General features: G+C 46.2%; 3 protein-coding genes across 8 annotated transcripts; 2 read left to right on the plus strand and 1 right to left on the minus strand.

Annotated features, from left to right (window-relative positions):
* Positions 1–47: 47 nt before the first annotated feature.
* Positions 48–3901, plus strand: PIP4P1 (phosphatidylinositol-4,5-bisphosphate 4-phosphatase 1). Of its 2 annotated transcripts, none has more exons than XM_043471351.1 (7): positions 48–454; positions 794–984; positions 1350–1456; positions 2028–2133; positions 2340–2392; positions 2490–2580; positions 3058–3901. In XM_043471351.1, the coding sequence occupies exons 1-7, from the start codon at positions 313–315 to the stop codon at positions 3199–3201; spliced, it is 834 nt and encodes a 277-aa protein (XP_043327286.1). In that variant the 5' UTR covers positions 48–312; the 3' UTR covers positions 3202–3901. The 2 variants fall into 2 exon arrangements, with proteins under 2 accessions (XP_043327286.1, XP_043327285.1); XM_043471350.1 differs by having other exon boundaries at positions 170–475.
* An 87-nt stretch (positions 3902–3988) lies between these two features.
* APEX1 (apurinic/apyrimidinic endodeoxyribonuclease 1) lies at positions 3989–6573 on the minus strand. Of its 4 annotated transcripts, none has more exons than XM_043471345.1 (5): positions 6468–6573; positions 6042–6167; positions 5622–5809; positions 4934–5126; positions 3989–4789 (listed from the first exon to the last, which is right to left on the minus strand). In XM_043471345.1, exons 2-5 carry the CDS (start codon positions 6097–6099, stop codon positions 4272–4274), a joined length of 957 nt encoding a protein of 318 aa, XP_043327280.1. In that variant the 5' UTR covers positions 6100–6167; positions 6468–6573; the 3' UTR covers positions 3989–4271. The 4 variants fall into 4 exon arrangements, with proteins under 4 accessions (XP_043327280.1, XP_043327278.1, XP_043327279.1 ...); XM_043471343.1 differs by having other exon boundaries at positions 6456–6557; XM_043471344.1 differs by having other exon boundaries at positions 6344–6482.
* Positions 6574–6688: 115 nt separating this feature from the next.
* On the plus strand, positions 6689–13228 carry LOC122443313 (O-sialoglycoprotein endopeptidase). 2 transcript variants are annotated; one of them, XM_043471341.1, is made up of 11 exons: positions 6689–7187; positions 8330–8449; positions 8630–8805; positions 11054–11149; positions 11283–11332; positions 11478–11556; positions 12123–12188; positions 12301–12391; positions 12616–12691; positions 12787–12885; positions 13032–13228. In XM_043471341.1, exons 1-11 carry the CDS (start codon positions 7073–7075, stop codon positions 13069–13071), a joined length of 1008 nt encoding a protein of 335 aa, XP_043327276.1. In that variant the 5' UTR covers positions 6689–7072; the 3' UTR covers positions 13072–13228. The 2 variants fall into 2 exon arrangements, with proteins under 2 accessions (XP_043327276.1, XP_043327277.1); XM_043471342.1 differs by having other exon boundaries at positions 8729–8805.
* The last annotated feature ends 5132 nt before the right edge of the window (positions 13229–18360 follow it).

An 18360-nucleotide genomic window follows, 5' to 3' on the forward strand; every position in this document is an offset into this window, starting at 1 on the left:
CGGCGTCCTGAAAGTCATGTGACAGTTGACGTTGGCGCCAAGCTTCCCAATGGAAAACAAGAGCTGCCTTCACAGCACCAGAAATCGCTATGTCTCCGCCAATAATAGCACGGCGGGGCGGGGATAGCCTATCACGTGCTGCGGGGCGGAACGGGGCGGGGCAGGCCACTGGTTGCGGGCGAGCTGGGCGCGCGGCGCGCAGGCGCCCTGGGGACCCGGTAGCGGCGGCGGCGGTGGCGGCGGTGGCTGCGGTGACGGCGGAGGCGAAAAGAGCCGTATCTTTGGCCGAAGCGGGAGGCGGCGGTGGCGGCCATGGCGGCAGATGGAGAGCGATCCCCCCTGCTCTCCGAGCCCATCGACGGTGGCGCCGGTGGAAACGGATTAGTGGGGCCGGGCGGGAGTGGGGCTGGGCCCGGGGGAGGCCTGACCCCCTCCGCACCACCGTACGGAGCCGGTAAACATGCCCCGCCCCAGGGTAAGCCGGGGCGGGGTCCGAGGTGTTCCCGGGGGTACTCTGACAGGCGGAGGGGGCGGGGCCGAGGGCGGAGGCGGGGCCCAAGCGCCAGGTGCGGGACTGTTGCACCTGTGACTGGGTGAGGCTTCCTTCTCTCTGCAATCGAGACCGCAGCTTGGGAGCAGAAGGGAGCTCTGAGGAGTCTGATGGAAGCACTGATCATAACAATCACGCTGAGCTTGTCAGAAGGGTTGAGGACCAGAAACAGTTGCCTACTGCGTGTAGCATCAGTGGGTGTCTTCAAGTAATGCCAGTCCTTCTTTTTACCTTCCTGTCCAGCATTTCCCCCGTTCCCCGAGGGACACCCAGCCGTGTTGCCTGGGGAAGACCCACCCCCCTATTCACCCTTGACCAGCCCGGACAGTGGGAGTGCTCCCATGATCACCTGCCGAGTCTGCCAGTCTCTCATCAACGTGGAAGGCAAGATGCATCAGCATGTAGTCAAATGTGGCGTCTGCAATGAAGCCACTGTGAGTTACACAAATCTATGAAACGGGCCCTGTTTTCTGGATCCTCTTTCTGATCCCTTGATTCTAGACCCAGACCTTCAGTCATTGGCCAAGGACCTTTCATGAAACCCAGGTTTCAGTTCCAGGAGTCTCACACACCATTTCCCCAGAAGCCACTCACCAGGCTAATATTTACCATCCCTCATCTTCATACATGTCTTTATACTTAAGCTTAGTTTTAGCTTGTAAATGTCATGTTATATATGCCTTTCATTTCTCCGTCCTGGCTAAGATTTTATCTCTCTGATCTCTTCTCAGAAGGTGTTTTTGGGAGAACAGGGATTGGGATTAGAGATTTGCTTACTGATGTCCCCATTATTCTCTAGCCAATCAAGAATGCACCCCCAGGGAAAAAATATGTTCGATGTCCCTGCAACTGTCTCCTTATCTGCAAAGTGACTTCCCAGCGGATTGCCTGCCCTCGGCCCTACTGGTGAGGAGGAATAATTTGGGGAAGGGCATTAGTGGGGAAAATTGGAAAGCCTAAGAAGGATGAATGTTTACAGAGAATGTAAAGATGAGAGAGCCTGGTGTTTACTTAGGAGAAAAAGCTAAGGGCTGCTGTGTCTCTAGAACATTATAGCTATCTTTCTTATCTCAGTAAACAGGTTAGGATAAAAGACTACTCCATCTTTATGAAGATGGAAAGTCTCCGAGACTGGGTGAATTATCCTGAGGTAAAAGGGACATTAGAGACCTTACATTTAAGCACTGCTTTTCCCACACGTATTCTCTGGGGTAGGGCTGGCAGTGCAGAGAAGCAGCTGCTGCCAAGTCGCTTCAGTCGTGTCCGACTCTGTGCAACCCCACAGACGGCAGCCCACCAGGCTCTGCCATCCCTGGGATTCTCCAGGCAAGAATGCTGGAGTGGGTTGCCATTTCCTTCTCCAATGCAGAGAAGCAGAGGGACTTCTAACGGCAGGGAGGGGGGATGTGAGGGAGGAATAATGTAGGGATCCTTAGGATTAAAAACTTTCTAAACATAGTCATTTTCTCCTATACAGCAAAAGAATCATCAACCTGGGGCCTGTGCATCCAGGACCTTTGAGTCCAGAACCACAACCTGTGGGTGTCAGGGTCATCTGTGGACATTGCAAGAATACTTTTCTGGTGAGGGGAAGTATTAGGAGGCTGAGGGTAGGGAGGGGCGGGAGTGGAAATGTAGTCATGAATGTATTTCTGAGTTATGATAATGAATCCTGTAAAGGTCTGTTCTATGAAGAACCATTTCCCCACCTCCCACTGCCCCAGGGCTCTCATTGAAAATGACCCTGCTTCTACTATTAATTGGTGTCTCCCTTTTCCTTTCTCCATAGTGGACAGAGTTCACAGACCGAACCTTGGCCCGTTGCCCTCACTGCAGGAAAGTGTGAGTGATTAGGGAGCAGCATCCTTGAGCTGGGTAATGAATAGGGTAAAATCTACAAGGCCATTCCAAGTATCCATTTCTGTTTGCCTCCCCACAGGTCATCTATTGGGCGCAGATATCCACGAAAGAGATGTATCTGCTGCTTCTTGCTTGGCTTACTCTTGGCAGTCACTGCCACTGGCCTTGCTGTGAGTAGACCTTGATCCAGCCCCTTTCATTCTGCAGCCTCGTCTCCTAAGGCTAAGATGGGGGAAATAGCTATCCTAAAAAGAAGTGAAACTGAGGGGGGTTTTGTTTGTCTTGTTTTAACAAACAAGATGACCTACATTTGAAGGAGACTGATAAAGTCTTCAATGTTATCAGAGTTAAAAACAGCTATCTTCTTTATGCGGAAGATAGAACAGAGAAGTGACTTAGATTCAGTTGCTATTAGGAAGTTGTCAGACATGAAGAAAAACTGACAGGTGTCTGGGATTGTTTGAGTGTCTTCCTGCCTAGCAGATGGGAGTTGGACAACTGGGCCTTTTAAAAGGTCCCTGAAGGTGGCCACATGTGGATAGGGGACAGAAACTGAGGCTTGAGTTGCTTGTTACTGTTACTAGGTTTCCTGGAAAGTGGTGAGAGATCAACAGTAACCCCATTGTTGTTCTCTTTATCTTCTTCAGTTTGGCACATGGAAGCATGCACGGCGATATGGAGGCATCTATGCAGCCTGGGCCTTTGTCATCCTGTTGGCAGTGCTGTGTTTGGGCCGGGCTCTCTATTGGGCCTGTATGAAGGTCAGCCACCCTGTCCAGAACTTCTCCTGAGCCCCACGACGACCCACAGACTGTGCCTGGCCCCTCCCTGGTGGGGACAGTGACACTATAAAGGGAGCCGTGGTAAAAGGCTCCCTGGGCTTCTCTAAGGGGAGCCAAGCAGCTGCCTTCCTTTTCCCTGGGGAGAGGTAGGAAGGAACCAGGCCCTCACCTAGGTTTGGAGGGATAGGTAAGACCACCGCTGGCCATCTGCTTTCCTCCAACAGTTGCTGTGTTTAGGGTGAAGTAGGCGAGAAGTTGCCCCTAAACCTGGGTCCTAAAAGACAGTTCTAGCCTTGTCCTTCCTATATGCTCCCTGAGAGCCATTCCTGTCCCTTACACATTCCAGGGCAGGGTTGGGGTGGGTAGCCCTGGGGGGTCTCCCTCCCTCTTGTGCACCATTTGGACCTTGCTGCTGCTATTGCACTTCACCAGGGGCTGGCTCTGGTCTCAGCACCCTCAGTCTCCTCTCCCCCCATTCTGTGTCCTGTGGGGGTGGGGTCAGCCGCTGCTCTGTACAGAACCACAGGAACTGATGTATATAACTATTTAATGTGGGGTATGGTCCCCTAGTCCTGTATTTCCCATAATTCCTCCTTTTCAACCTTACACCCCAGTTGCAGTTATTTAACTGGGCTGGATAGGGTTGCTCTGTCATGGGAGAGGTTAGGGAGTCATTCTGTGCTTGTAAATAAATAAGGTCATGACTCTATTCTTTTCCCGTTGTTAATCTGTGTGTATGAAAGGATGAGGGGAATTTGTAACCCCATGAAGGCATAGAATACACCACCACCAAAGCTGAAACTATGGCTCTTTATTTTCACAGGGACAGTTCAAAGGAAATATCAGTAGCTTTTGTTTAATGTAAAAAAAGAAAAAGAAAAAAGCACAACCCCTACACAAACACCCTCCTTGAGAACTTACATCTGTTATTAGAAGCCTGGTTAAAGGATTCACAGCTTAGAGGGGAAATACAATGCAGATTTCTCTAGATAGCAGTTATTAAAGAAGTTTGGGGATAAGAATTTTAAAGCTAGCTTGGTGGGCTTATTTCCTAGGCTCAACGTGATTTGGAAGAGGTGTCACAGAGCTAGGTATAGGGTAATGGGACAGTGGTCACTGCCCAGAGCCTTGGAACGGATTTTACTGTCACACAATGCAGGCAAGAGAGACTGAGATAACAAAAAATAATCAAGGCGCCAACCAACGTTTTTGGATCGCGCATTCATCATATAGGTCCAAAAAGTGTAGGCATAGGCCGTGTTGGGGTAGAGGTGCCGGAAACTGTCAGTGAGTGGCACAGCCTGCAGCAATTCCCCGAAGCCCTGCCGCTCTTGTGGAGTGAAGCCAGCATTCTTTTTATTTCCCTTTGGGTTGCGAAGGTCAATTTCTTCATGAGCCACGTTGAGGTCCCCACATAGCACAAGGGGCTTGCGGGATGCCAGACCCTTCAGGAATTTGCGAAAGGCTTCATCCCAGCGCTGGCGATACTCCAGGCGCACCAGACCTCGGCCTGCATTAGGCACATAGGCTGTCACCAGCACAAATGCATCATATTCAGCCACAATCACTCGGCCTTCCTGATCATGTTCTTCCTCACCTATAGAAATGATGGAACAATTAGCAAAAAGAAGTTTTAAGAAAAGGGAAAGGAGAGAATAAAAGAATCAAGAACTGGGGTTGGACTGGGATACCAGCAATTAGTTTGGAAGCGCTGGGCTTTAGAAAATCAATAGGGTCTCACCAATGCCATAAGAGACTTTGAGTGGGCACTGGCGGGAGAGGAGGCCCACACCACTGTACCCTTCCTTGTCTGAAGGAGCTGACCAGTACTGATGGGATAATCCAGACAGTTCTTGAAGTTCAACTGGTAGTTTGTTCTCTGAACATTTGGTCTCTTGGAGGCACAGGATGTCTGGGGCTTCTTCCTTTACCCACTGTAAGTGAAATTAAATGTAGAAAAAGTATCATCAATTCAGCAGCCATTTACTGAAAAATCTATATGCTAAGTACTAGAAATATACAGATGAGACACAGTCTCTGCAGAAATAACGTCTAGCAGCATAATATTAAAACTTATAAATGAAGGGCAGAGAGGCAAGAAGAGTGTTACGTGCAACACTGAGAAATTCTTGTTTTTTTCCCCATAAGCCAGCTAAAATTTTTAAGCAGTAGTTATTTAAATGTTGGCTATGCAGGGAATAAAATGGAGCAAGTCCAGTAAGGAGGTTTTCCCAACATGCCAGGGGAGAGATGAGGACATTATAAATAACAAAATGGCAGTGGAACTGTTGAAATGGCATTTGAAAAACAAGGTTTTTTGGTGAAAACCTAGTACCTTTCCCACAAGAAAACTATCGTGCTAGGGACTAAGATGGAAAAAGATGATTAAACCCCAAGCTCAGCCTCTGCACTCCCTTAATTCCACTCACATCTAAACCTTTCTTCTTAATCCAGGCTCGAAGCCCATCCACATTCCACGAGCAGATCTTGAGTGTGGCTGATTTGCCACTGGGTGAGGTTTTCTGATCTGGGGGGTCTTCATACAGAACTGCGCCCTCTCCTACGGTCTCTTTTTCGTTCTTTTTCGCTCCTGCCTTACTCTTCTTCGCCTCTGGCTCTATAAAATAAGTAATACATAATGGGATATAAGTTGGCGGCATCCAACTTTGATCCAGAGTTAACTACAAACCCACTAAGAGCCTGCAGCTGCCGCGACTTCTTCACAAATGAGAATACTGTCAGTGTCGGTCTGGACTTTCCGTTCAACGGTCCGTACTTCCGTTCAGCTAGGTAATATTAGACATCCCCATCGCTGCCTCTAGGGAGAGGGGCCTAGTCCATTCTCTTACCAGCCTTGGGCTCTTCCGCGTCTTCGACCACCGCTCCCTTTTTCCCACGTTTCGGCATCACTGTAAGGTACGCCCTTTTGCACCAGTTCCACTTGGCCCACTGAAGCAGTATTTTGATCGCGTTGCCTACAAGTGCAAAGAAGTCGTGAAACCAGCTAGAGCAGAAGACTCCACCCTCAACGCCCACGTACCAAGAACCGCCTTTCAAACTGTATTATCTCTGAATTCTTTCCCCGCCTCCGTGCACCATCAGCCTTTCAGCCCCTCACCCCCAAGACTAGATCATTTTCATCGTGTCTTACACACTTCTCGCGAGATCCGCCCTCAGGCCGAGGGACTTAATTGAGAGTCCGGACCTGGCCTTGCGGATCAGACGTCCAGAGAAGCGGCTAAGATAGGCAAAACAACACAAACCCTTTAGCTGACCTGCTTCGGTCCCTGTCTGGCTCCTCCTTAACCCAGCACAAAGAATGGAGCACGCTGTGCCCCACGTGGGTAACTGGAGTGGTCACGTGATCTGAGATGCTCTTCCAGGGGCGGAGGAATACGGGTCATTGGTCTAGTTGTACCACGTGACTGAAAGCTTCCCGCCCTTCTCCTGGACTCGGGGACACTGAAGGCCCCACCCTCCATTCTTGGACTGTTTATCAATATGCCAGATTCACAACTCTTTCTGCCACCCTGACTAGAGATCCCAAAGCTGTGTAAGAGAGAACGAAATCAATGGAAAAGGCTGGGCTGGACCATGTGACAGAAGCAGAGGAACGGATAGGAATTTAAGGAGTAGACGCCGGATCAGCGTTCCCGGCAGTTAGGAGGACAGGCCCTCGAAGGGGTCTTGATGGGTCGTCGTAACGACAGAGGTTGGGACTGGCGCTCGCGCGCTATCTACGGGAATTTTTTGGTAGCTGTTGTTTTGGTTGGCGCGGCTGCTTACCAGCCACTGGCTCATCCTCCTACTCTGCGACGCGGAGTTTGAGTCCCAGCGCGGACTGGTGAGGGCTCCGTGGCTCCAGTGCTAGCTCCGAGCCATGCCGGCGGTGCTGGGTTTTGAAGGCAGCGCCAACAAGATTGGCGTGGGAGTGGTACGGGATGGCAAAGTACTGGCGAACCCGAGGCGGACTTACGTCACGCCTCCCGGCACAGGTGAGGACTTGGGGATTTGTAACTCGTGGCGCACTTTCCGCACAGCATCCCCTGCCATCTTGCCAAACGTTGGTGAAGAGTGCGCGTTGTGTCTCATAATTTTTGATCCTAGTCTCTGAGATTATGTGACGGTAAAAGGGCTTCCCAGGTGGCTCAGTGGTAAAGAATCTGCCTGCAGTGCGGGAGACTTGAGTTCGATCCGTGGGTCGAGAAGATCCTCTGAGGAACGGAATGGCAACCCACTCCAGGATTCTTGCCTGGAGAATCCTATGGCCGGAGGAGCCTAGTGGACTACAGTCCATGGGGTCGCAAAGAGTTGGACAAGACTAAGCACGAGCACACATTATCCCGAGGCTGATGGGTAGAAGAGTTACAGGCACTTGGAACTGGATCTTCTGAGTTTGTTCAGCCTATACTGAGCACCTTTTATGTGCTAATTATCGGCTGCCCTTGCAATATTCGGTAGTTGTTTTTGGACTTCTGTACCTTGTTCTTAAAATGGGAATGATAATATCTGCATCATTCGGTCTTGAGGGTTAAAGCACCGGACACATTGACCACTCTCCGTAAATGTTATTTCTAGTTACATTGTGTCTTTCCTACCTTTCCCCCAAACACCTCCTTCCATAGGAGAGGGCAGCAGTCTTGTATATACCTGAAAAGCGACCCTGAAGAGGTGATGTTGTAACAGGTTACTCGTTAGAAATGGATGTATATGTTTAGCACTCAAGCTTCTTGGCATTTGGCACCAAGAATATGAAGATAAAATAGGCAGTGCTTTGAGATGCTCATGGTTAAGCTGGGAAAAGTACCGATTAACTATAATGCTGTAATTGTTACATGTTACATATAGTGTGTTAACTTAAATGATGTTATTATGTGCAGTGTTTGTAGAGTCACACGGCATCACCAAAAAGTATGAAATAGATAATTGAGTCCTGAGTAGGAGTTGGGTGTGTAGAAGGGCATTTCTGAGAGCTGTTTAGCTTAGTTGAACAGGCTGAAAAGACTATTATCTGAAGACAGGATGTTTGAGGAAAAGGGAAGGGACTCTTTCTACCCTACTCAAATATCTGTTTTGACTTCTAGGTGCCTTTCTATAGGAAAATTCTTAGGATCTCTGACTTGTGTCCATCTCCTAGGATTCCTTCCAGGTGATACTGCCAGGCACCACCGAGCTGTTATCTTGGACCTGCTGCAGGAGGCACTAACAGAGGCTGGATTAACCTCTGAGGATATTGACTGCATCGCATACACCAAAGGTATAGCTAGAAGAGTGGGCAACAGTGGAAGAATACACCTGGAACCCAGCTAGGTCAAAATAGCCTGCAGCTCACCTCTGATACCACCACTACATCCGCTGTACCTTCACATCCCCCGCTTTCCTCAACTCTGCTTTTCCCAATCTCTATAGGATTCTAAGCCCCATTCTGTCCCCATAGGTCCTGGCATGGGTGCCCCACTGGTTTCTGTGGCTGTTGTGGCCCGTACTGTGGCCCAGTTATGGAATAAGCCATTGCTGGGTGTTAACCACTGTATAGGTCACATTGAGATGGGCCGCCTCATCACGGGAGCCACCAACCCAACTGTGCTGTATGTCAGTGGAGGAAATACACAGGTATTTAGAATTCTTCACCATTCTTTCTTTTTTTCCCTCCTCAGAGATTTTTGGGTATTTTTAATGACCGAAACAAAACAGATCTAAAACCACAGCTTCTGGAAGAACCATTTATTTTTGCTGGTTTTGTATCTTTCCTCAAACTTGACCTTGACCTCTTGTTGGGCCACACATTTAAGAGCAGGGTCTCTGAAGACATTCTTGTTGGCAACAGTTTTTTCTAAGGGGATACCTACAGAGTACCTTGTGGGCTTGAAGTGATATACTTCAAGTTATAAACTTTCACGAAAGACTGACCTCCTGGCGATTTTCTTCTTGCCCGTGGTAGCTTTCACTTTGTACCTTGCTGCTAGCAAGGTACTAAGATCATAGGTGTTCTTCATGATGACTGACCAGGGGCATCACCACCTTCCCAGGTTTCATGAACTTGCCCATTTTGACAGAAGCCATTCAGGACTACAGCAGAAAAGCTCCACCATTCCTTCTTAATTTCTGAGGCACTGTATTAGCAACTTTCACTTTCTGCCTGAGTGGTAGGAAAACTGGGCTCATCTGAAGCTAAAATGTGATACACTAGAACACTGGATGACCTTTATATGTGGCTATAGAGATGAGGAATTTCCAACTTAGAGAAGGAAAGAATAGTAAGGATTGAAGTATTCAAAATAAAGATTTTTATTTTCATTATTTTGAAGTTTATTTTTCCTATGAATGTTAGCAATTAAAACTAAGGGACACTTGGCAGTCCAGTGGTTAAGACTTTGCTTTCAATGCCAGAGGCACAGGTTCTATCCCTTGTCGGGGAACTAAGATCCCATACGTCTCAAGGTGCAGCCAGAAAAATGTTTTTTAAAAAAGAAAAAACTAAGGGGTACTATCTCATTTGTTTCTTTACAACATTTGTTTTGTTTTAGTTACTGGGGGTAAATATATAGGGGTTTTTTTAAGAGTGAAAACGTTAAGTAATTTTAAAAAACATTTTATGAATGGTGGAAGATGTTTTAAATTTATAGATGAAGCCAGAGTTGTTTGGGATACCTTACAAGATCTTTTTAAGTGGAGATTGGAGAACTCTAGCCTTTGTTTTCCACCTAACACCTGATGGGATTATTGTCCAGACTGATTCCTCTCTCCAGTTTATGAAAGGATTACATTCTAAAAGTTTATTTTGTGAAATAGTTATTAAAGATGAAGCACACATTGCTATGAAATGACGTGGGAACTTTAATGGGTAGAGAACAAGTAATTGGTTGAGGCCTGAAGGATGTTTATTATACAAGGTTAGGAACTTGGGGTGTGGAAAGTAACAGTGGAAGCTTACAAGATTTACTTGAAATGAGCAGTGATGGGATTTTCTCTTTTTCTCTTTTCCTTTGAAGCCTGCTTAGGTGTGAAAAACAAGATGATTCACTAGGGAAGAGTGGATGACCAAAGTAGAAAGGCAAAATTTTTCTTTATGCTTTTGTCTCCAGCCTTTTATCAGTAGAGTAAGGGCTACATCAGGATGGAAGAAAATCCCTAGCAGCACCAGAAAGGGAAAGGGACTTAACGATCCTTTGGAAGTACTGTCAGAAGTCTGGAGCTTATGTATCAATGGGTGATAAATACTCTCTGTGCTAGAAGTTGGTCACATATGAAGAGTGGGCAGAAGTTGGTTGCTAGTGCTGAGCTGGATGAGCAATTAGCCTGACCCAGTATGGGATTTTTGGGTTTTGTTTTTGTTGTTGCCGCACCGAGTGGCTTGTGGGATCATAGTTCCCCTGCCAGGGACTGAATGCATCTGCAACGAGGAACAGGGAATCCCCTGGGATTTTTTAGTTTTTTTTCTTTTTTAACTCTACCTTAGTGGTTTCCACATACTACCACCCTCATAGGATAATCTTGAAGAACTCTGGTTCCCTGCCTCCAAGAAGGAACGCTTTCCTTAGCCCACACTGTCTTGATTGCTTTTAAAGGGGTGTCAGCAACTGCCAAGCTAGAAAAATGTATCCAAAATGATAATGTACCTCTTCTCTGACCTAGGTTACCTTCTTTAGACTAGGAATCTACTCTGGGAATCCTTAGGGTGTATATAGACTTCTCAGATAAGCGCTATTTAAAAGTACCTGTTGAGGGTTTGGGAAAGTACTTTATTTCCATTGCTTATTGAAGTTCTAGTGACCATGTTGATCCTCTGCTATGTTCTTCCCCAAGCCAAATGCTCCTCTTTACAGACTTGAGGTTTCATGGACATCCTCATCACCCTTAGGTGATTGCGTATTCAGAACATCGTTACCGCATCTTTGGGGAAACCATCGATATTGCTGTGGGTAATTGTCTGGATCGTTTTGCTCGAGTGCTGAAGGTAAGCCATTGAGGCTACAGAGAATATAAGTTGTGAATGAATTTTGGGAGAGCCATGGAAAAGGAAAGGGAAGATAAATTAGCCTCTTTTGCTTCGTAGATGCCTGACTTCATCCTGTTTTTCCTTCTGCTAGATTTCCAATGACCCAAGTCCAGGCTACAACATTGAGCAAATGGCAAAGCGGTAAGGGGAATAAGGCGGAAGGAGGCTGACTGGTGGGGTGCCAAGGATTTCCCTGTGTATGTATTAATGAGCTTTGGGAGGGCTTTGGAGGGTGAGCAGCCAGCAGACTACAGGCTTAGTGCCTCATATACTCACTCCCACATAGAGGCAAGAAGCTAGTTGAGCTGCCATACACTGTAAAGGGGATGGACGTCTCATTCTCTGGGATCTTGTCTTTTATTGAGGTGAGTGTGGGGGAGGTGAGATGGGCACTTTCATGCTTTTTAGAGAAGTGTGCGAGTTTTGCTCAGTGTAGTATTTTCTGCATATAGTATAGTACTGGCCTATGTTAGATACTGAATAAATTCATCTAGCAAATACTTACTTGAACATCTTTTGTGTACCAAGTGCTGTTCAAGGCAATAGTGATACAAGATGGAGCAAACAAAAATCTGCCTCCTTGGAGCTTGCATTTCATGGGGCATGGGAGGAGGGAGGGAGACAGAAAAAGAAACAGACAAAGAAATGGGAAAAAAAATAAAAAGGGTCAGATGGGGACAAGTCTGGAGAAAAATTAACCAGGGTAGGGGACCGAAGGTGAGAGAGCAAGTATTCATGATTATTGAATCTTGAAAGAAGGTTGCTGGTTTTATATATATATATAAAGCTCAGTGCCAGTGAAGAGCAATATATACTGGTAAGGGTGAATTGTGGTAAAGCGCAGTGATCCTCTAAGTGTGCTAGTTTTTTGCTCACATGTCATCCCCAGACCACAGTTCACTGTTTTATCTGTTTGCCCCTGTAACTACAGGATGTAGCCCAGCGGATGCTGGCCACTGGAGAGTGTACTCCCGAGGATCTGTGCTTCTCCCTGCAGGTAATGAAGTGAAGAACTGGGATAGACAGGTGGAGCTGGGGGAGCTTTTATATAGTAGACAGAACTAAACTGGGATCGCCTCTGATGTTTTCAACTTGTCTGCCGCCCACAGGAAACTGTGTTTGCAATGCTGGTCGAGATCACAGAGCGGGCCATGGCACATTGTGGCTCCCAGGAGGCCCTCATTGTGGGAGGTGTCGGGTGTATGTATCATTGAACTGTGCTTCTCTTTCGTATTTTGGGGCATGTGCATCTTGCTCCTGATACTCTAAATCTCTAAGGGTTTGGGGAAATTACTTATTTTGTTTCTGTCCTGTGCTTCTCAGTCCTTGCACCTACTTCATTTTCCGAAGTCAGTGCACATGAGGTGTATGGCTAGACTGGAGAAATGACTAAAGATGAGCTAATCGTACCCCTACCTCTGTAGGTAATGTGAGGTTACAGGAAATGATGGAGACCATGTGCCAGGAACGTGGAGCCCGGCTTTTTGCCACAGATGAAAGGTAAAGGCCCGCCCACCCACACACACGTTTTTTCCCCCAGTTGCTGTGATTTTCTGTCCTTAGATCATGAATTTCATACCTCTTTTCTTTCCCAGGTTCTGCATTGACAATGGAGCCATGATAGCCCAGGCCGGGTGGGAGATGTTTCAGGCTGGACACAGGACCCCTCTCAGTGAATCTGGGATCACACAGAGGTAAGTGGCCGTTGGGAGGAGACAGACAGCATTATATGGGAGGTAGGCAAAAATCATCAGCAGGAAGAGGACCCAGAATCATGAGGGCAGAGAAGAATGGAATAAGGGATGACTGTCCACCAAGTTTTTCCTTTTTTTTTAAACAGGTATCGGACAGATGAAGTAGAAGTAACCTGGAGGGACTAACAAAGCTAACAGGATTGAAGTATTTCATGCCCTGAGTGGAGCCCAAGGGACCCGAGGCCTTAACCTCTATCCTGACAAGGCTGTGGGCTCCCTTGTCTCATCATTTGAACCTCAAGAATTGACTCAGCATTAAAATATTTTTGGTTTTATATGGCAATTGACTTGTGTTCAGGAAGAATACACATTTGGCAATGGTTAAATCCTTTCGATGGGTCGATGGATAAGGAGGGCAGGGGTCAGAGCAGCACCTTGGCGGACTGCAGGTAGCCTTGGGAGCTGCTGCTCTCGAGCTAAAATTGAGGAGAATTTCTGAGATATTCTAGCCTTCCCTTAGGAATGCTATTATCATTGGTTCTGTTTTAGCATCAGGTCTTGTGTTAATTGCTTTACATTCATCACCTTGTTTAAATTCTCTGAAGTGTAGGTACTCAGGATTTCCCTGAAAACAGCCTGAAGCCCGATATAATTTCATACTAATTGATAACTCAGAAGTAAAACTGTCCCTCCTCCATACACTTAAGCCTACAGACATTTTCATTGGCAGACCAGAGGGAAGCCCTGGGTACATGTCCTCCTGCCACAACCACCAGAATTAACCTCATCATGCACTTTTATTTATACCAGTCACCGTAAGAAGTGGTGACTATCAGGTCACCTCTCATCTTTTAAACTCTAATAACCATTACTCTCCACTCCCTTTTTGTCCCTGTCTACCCACTTCTTTTAACTCTTGAAATTCTTTTTGTGATCTCTGACATTAACAGCCAGTCATTAGCAAGAATCCCAGGTATCCTCAACATCCTCTCTGAATGTTCCCTTTACATGGCTGTGCTCTGAGCCCTGGTTTCTCCTGAGGACTCTGCTTCTCCTACCACCTGTAGTGGTGGTGGTTTCTCTCACACCCATTGTAGCTCTAGGCCAGCCTGGAGGCAGTGTGGGAGTCCTCATTTTTCCTCATAATATTTTTAGACTACTCTCATCTCTAACATACCTCAGCTTTAAAACAGTATCTGTCATAAATCTTGGTGCTTTAAACATCCATATAGATAATCTTTCTAACATTCTGGTGTCAGTTCTTTGCACCTCCACTGATCCTGTCCTGTAGTCCCACTTCAGGCTATGGTCATATTCCAGCCCTGCTGCTACTCCATATCTCAAATCTCAAACATCCCACTCTCCCACTATTACTTCCTATTTTTCCAGTTGACTCCATGTGTCTTCACTTCCCTCCTCCAACTAAGTGCCAGTTGTGAGCACCTCATTGCAAGTAACTAATCTCTTTTGCTTCTCTTGCTTTTGTCACACTCAACTCTTCACTGACTTTATGCCTACACCCATGCAGCTGAAAGGGCTAGGGAAAAACAGCCAAGTTGACTTTAAATTCATTACCGTGAAACTTCAGTGGGTCCTTTATGCTGGAAGTAGTATTTGCTAGTCTTTTCACTTGCCCTCCTTTTTTTGGGGGGGGCGGGGGCCTCTGTTGCTTGTGGCATCAAAGTTGGGAATTCATCACTTACCTCTTTTCTGATCCCTGTTTTATTCCTTCTGACCCCTCAGATCTCCAACATCCCCTTCATTGTCACTTTTTGGTAGAAAATAGAGACAGTGAAAAGGTTCACAAGCTCCTACCACTACACTTATCATAACTTCCAGCATTTATACCCATACGCTGTGCTTTCTCTCCTGTTACTGTATCTTTTTTTTCCCCTCTTATTATTTTTTTTGTTGTTTATATTTTTCTCTACTGTTACTGCATACCAGTGGTTCTCAGCTGAGACTGAGTTTGCTCCCAGAGGGCATTCGGTTGTCACAACCGAGAAGTGGTGCTACTAGGTAGAGGCCAAGGATGCTGCAATATAGCTTACAGTACACAGAACAGCTCCCCACAACAGAATTATTGGGTTAAATGTCGTTAGTGTCAAGGTTGAAAAGTGTTGCTCCAAACAAACTGCCCAGGCTCCCCTCCAAATCCTTGGACAGCTGGTCCCATGCTTTTTCAAGGACATCGCTCATCTCCTTTCCTGTAGGGTCAGCATTTTCCTTTCTCTCATGGAGCATCCTATCAGCATGCAAATACGCTGTCATTTTTCTCTTCTTAACAGAGCTGCAAGTCTCTTGACCCCATTTCCCCTTCCAATTGCTTCCAATTTTCCTGTTCAGTTATTTAAAAACGTAGTTATTTTTTAAATTCAAGTATAGTTGATTTACAGTATTATGTTTCAGAGGTATAACATAGTGATTCAACATTTTTATAGATTATACTCCACTTAAAGTTATTGTAAAACACTGTATTTCCTGTGGTGTACTAATATATCTTTATGATTTATTCATTCTGCTCTATTTTAGAGCAGAACATCTTAAGAGAGCCATCTGCCCTTCCTCTACCAGTTTCCTATTAAGTTGACTGCACCCAACTGTTACCATGATCACAAGGATGTGTGTGAACCAAGATCTAATGGCATCTTCTGCTTCATCTTACGCAGGCTGGCAGCAGGATTTGGCACACCCTCTTAGAAACATTGTCTTTACTTGGCTTTAGGACATAATCTCTGGTTTGCCTCAGTTGTGTTTGCTGGTTTCTCCTAATCTCCATAGCTCTTGAGAGTTCAGTCCTTGGACTGTTTCCTATTTACATACATACTTTTGAGTGATGTCATCCAGTCTTACACATTAAAGCCATTTCATTGTGGTGGGCTCCCCATTTTTTAGCTCCAGTCTGGACTTACATCCCAAATATCTAGTTGCCTTCAGCATTTCTACTTGGATGCTTAATAGGCATCTCAAATTTAACATATACAAAATTGAACTTGTCCCAGCTTACTGCTGCAGTCTTTGCTATTTCAGTCAATGACAACTCCATCCTTATAGTTGTTCATGTCAAAGTATTGGCATTACCTTTGATACCTCTTTCATCTCTTCCAGTTCATCAGATCACATTGACTTTACCTTCACAATATATCCAGAATCCACTGCTGGACTTCACTGCTGCCATCCTAGCCCAAGCGAGAATTACCTATCTCCAAGATGATTGCAGGAGCTGGTCTACATGTTTCCACCATTTCCCTCTTACAGTCAGTTCTCAACAGCAGTCATTCAGAGTGAATAGTGTTAATGTGGAAGCCAGATTATGTCACTCTTCTCAAAATCCTCCATGTTTTCCTACCTCAGAATAAAATGCAGAGTCCTTTCAAGGCCTGTGAGAACCTCTATGATCTGCCACACCCTTCCCCCGTTACTGCTTTGACCTTATTACCTGCCACTTATCTTGTCATTCACTCTGCTCTGGTCATATCTGTCTTTTCTTCCTTAAACATGGCAGGTTTGCCACCCCTAAGGTCTTGTTGCCCCCTCTGCCTGGGAGGCTCTTCCCTGAGGTCTTGGCTCAGCTTAGTTTAGTAAGGTCTTCCTGACAACCCTACTTAAAATTGTACTCCTTTTGCGCTTTCTAGCCCACTCTCCTGTTTTATTATGTTCTTTGTCCTCTTGTTGGAATATAAACTCCCTGAGAGGAGGAGTATCTTGTTTTACTCATTAACATATCATCTCACAGTACTTAAAATAGGGTCTGGCACAGAAGTGGACATTGAATTAGTATTTGCTGGTTGGCTCAGAGGTTAAAGTATCTGCCTGCAATGAGGGAGACCCGAGTTCAATCCCTGGGTCAGGAAGATCCCCTGGAGAAGGAAATGGCAACCCACTCCAGTATTCTTGCCTAGAGGATCCCAAAGACAGAGGAGCCTGGCAGGCTACAGTCCATGGGGTCACAAAGAGTCGGACACGTTTGAGTGACTTCACTTTCACTTTCACAGCTCCATGGTGGGCTTCCCAGGTGGTGCTAGTGGTAAAGAACCCACCTGCCAATGCAGGAGACGTAAGAGACAGGTTCAGTCATGGCAGTCCACTCCAGTATTCTTGCCTGGAGAATCTCATGGACAGAGGAGCCTGGCGGGCTACAGTCCATGGGGTTGCAAAGAGTCGGACATGACTGAAGCGACTTAGCATGCACTCACGCGTAGCTCAGTGGTGGAGCATTTGATTGCAATTAGTATTTGCTGAATAAATGAATAAATCTGTGGGAAACTAAACCAAAGAAATAAAGGACTATAAACATGACTTGGCCAAAAAGATTTTAAAAATTGAGATCACATGGGCTTGGGACAGTTTCTGACTACTTATTAAGTAGGAAATGATGATAGATATTCTTCTGTTTTTTACAAAGGATAGACATAAATGGGTTGAAATGCATTTAGGGGTAGAGGTCTAAAGTGGAAACTTTGAGATGGAAGATAGAAGATAAATTCTTGTCTGTATTTGAGAACAGGAATGATCTGTTTCTCTAGGCTCAGGGAGTTTTGAAGTGTGTTATTACACATTAGCCTCAGGTATTTATTTATAAATTTTTATTAATATCACGAGGTAGAATGGATTTTGGAGAAGGGCTATCTTTGGCACTGTAGCTGCAGTTTGTGTTGTTCAGTGGAGCTGGGGTGGGGGGGTTCTCTCCTTAGGAAACTTTAAAGTGAAAGTGAGGTCGCTCAGTTGTGTCCGACTCTTTGCAACCCTATGGACTGTAGCCTACCAGGCTCCTCCATCCATGGGATTTTCCAGGCAAGAATATTGATGTGGGTTGCCATTTCCTTCTCCAGGGGATCTTCCCGACCCAGGGATCAAACCTGGGTCTCCCGCATTGTAGACAGATGCTTTACCATCTGAGCCACCAGAAAACTTTGGGCTGTTGTAAAACCCTTGTATGGAAAAAAAAAAAAACAAAAAACCCTTGTATGGGCCTCCCCTGGTGGTCCAGTGGTTAGGAATCTACCTGCCAGTGCAGGGACATGGGATCAATCCCTGGTCTGGGAAGATCCCACATGCCATGGGGCAACTTAGGCCCATGTTCCACAGCTACTGAAGCTCACATGCTCTAGAGCTCATGATTGGTAACAAGAGAAGCCACTGCAAGGAGAAGGCTGTGCACTGCAGCTAGAGAGTAGCTCCCACTTGCAGCAACTAGAGAAAGCTAGTGTGTAGCAATGAAGACCCAGCACAGCCAAAAATAACAAAACCCTTGTATGTCTAAAGCTTTGGGCTACACAAGAGTAGACCCGAAGTTTGTGGAGCTGGGAGATTAAAATGGCTCCTTGAGTCCTAAATCATGGGCTCCTCCTAGCTGTCTTGCTTCCTGAGCCTCTTACTAACGGTAAAGTTTAAGTGTGTCTTGCTGATTTTCACAGATGAAGGCAATAGGAACATCGGGCCCCTGGACAGCATCTCCAGCCAGCTCAGGTCTAG

The sequence above is a fragment of the Cervus canadensis genome, chromosome 6 (assembly GCF_019320065.1).
Source record: "Cervus canadensis isolate Bull #8, Minnesota chromosome 6, ASM1932006v1, whole genome shotgun sequence".
Classification (NCBI taxonomy): domain Eukaryota; kingdom Metazoa; phylum Chordata; class Mammalia; order Artiodactyla; family Cervidae; genus Cervus; species Cervus canadensis.

What these genes read in the sequence shown, in the direction of transcription:
- PIP4P1 (XM_043471350.1), top strand. Translation starts at nt 313, where the DNA reads ATGGCGGCAGATGGAGAGCGATCCCCCCTGCTCTCCGAGCCCATCGAC. An exon ending in ATTGCAAGAATACTTTTCTG is followed by an intron (nt 2,134 to 2,339) that starts GTGAGGGGAAGT and finishes CTTTCTCCATAG; the next exon opens with TGGACAGAGTTCACAGACCG. An exon ending in TCACTGCCACTGGCCTTGCT is followed by an intron (nt 2,581 to 3,057) that starts GTGAGTAGACCT and finishes TATCTTCTTCAG; the next exon opens with TTTGGCACATGGAAGCATGC.
- APEX1 (XM_043471345.1), bottom strand. Translation starts at nt 6,099, where the DNA reads ATGCCGAAACGTGGGAAAAAGGGAGCGGTGGTCGAAGACGCGGAAGAG. An exon ending in CGCGGAAGAGCCCAAGGCTG is followed by an intron (nt 5,810 to 6,041) that starts GTAAGAGAATGG and finishes CTTATTTTATAG; the next exon opens with AGCCAGAGGCGAAGAAGAGT. An exon ending in TTAAGAAGAAAGGTTTAGAT is followed by an intron (nt 5,127 to 5,621) that starts GTGAGTGGAATT and finishes TTTCACTTACAG; the next exon opens with TGGGTAAAGGAAGAAGCCCC.
- LOC122443313 (XM_043471341.1), top strand. Translation starts at nt 7,073, where the DNA reads ATGCCGGCGGTGCTGGGTTTTGAAGGCAGCGCCAACAAGATTGGCGTG. An exon ending in CATTGTGGGAGGTGTCGGGT is followed by an intron (nt 12,392 to 12,615) that starts GTATGTATCATT and finishes CTACCTCTGTAG; the next exon opens with GTAATGTGAGGTTACAGGAA. An exon ending in CTTTTTGCCACAGATGAAAG is followed by an intron (nt 12,692 to 12,786) that starts GTAAAGGCCCGC and finishes TTTCTTTCCCAG; the next exon opens with GTTCTGCATTGACAATGGAG.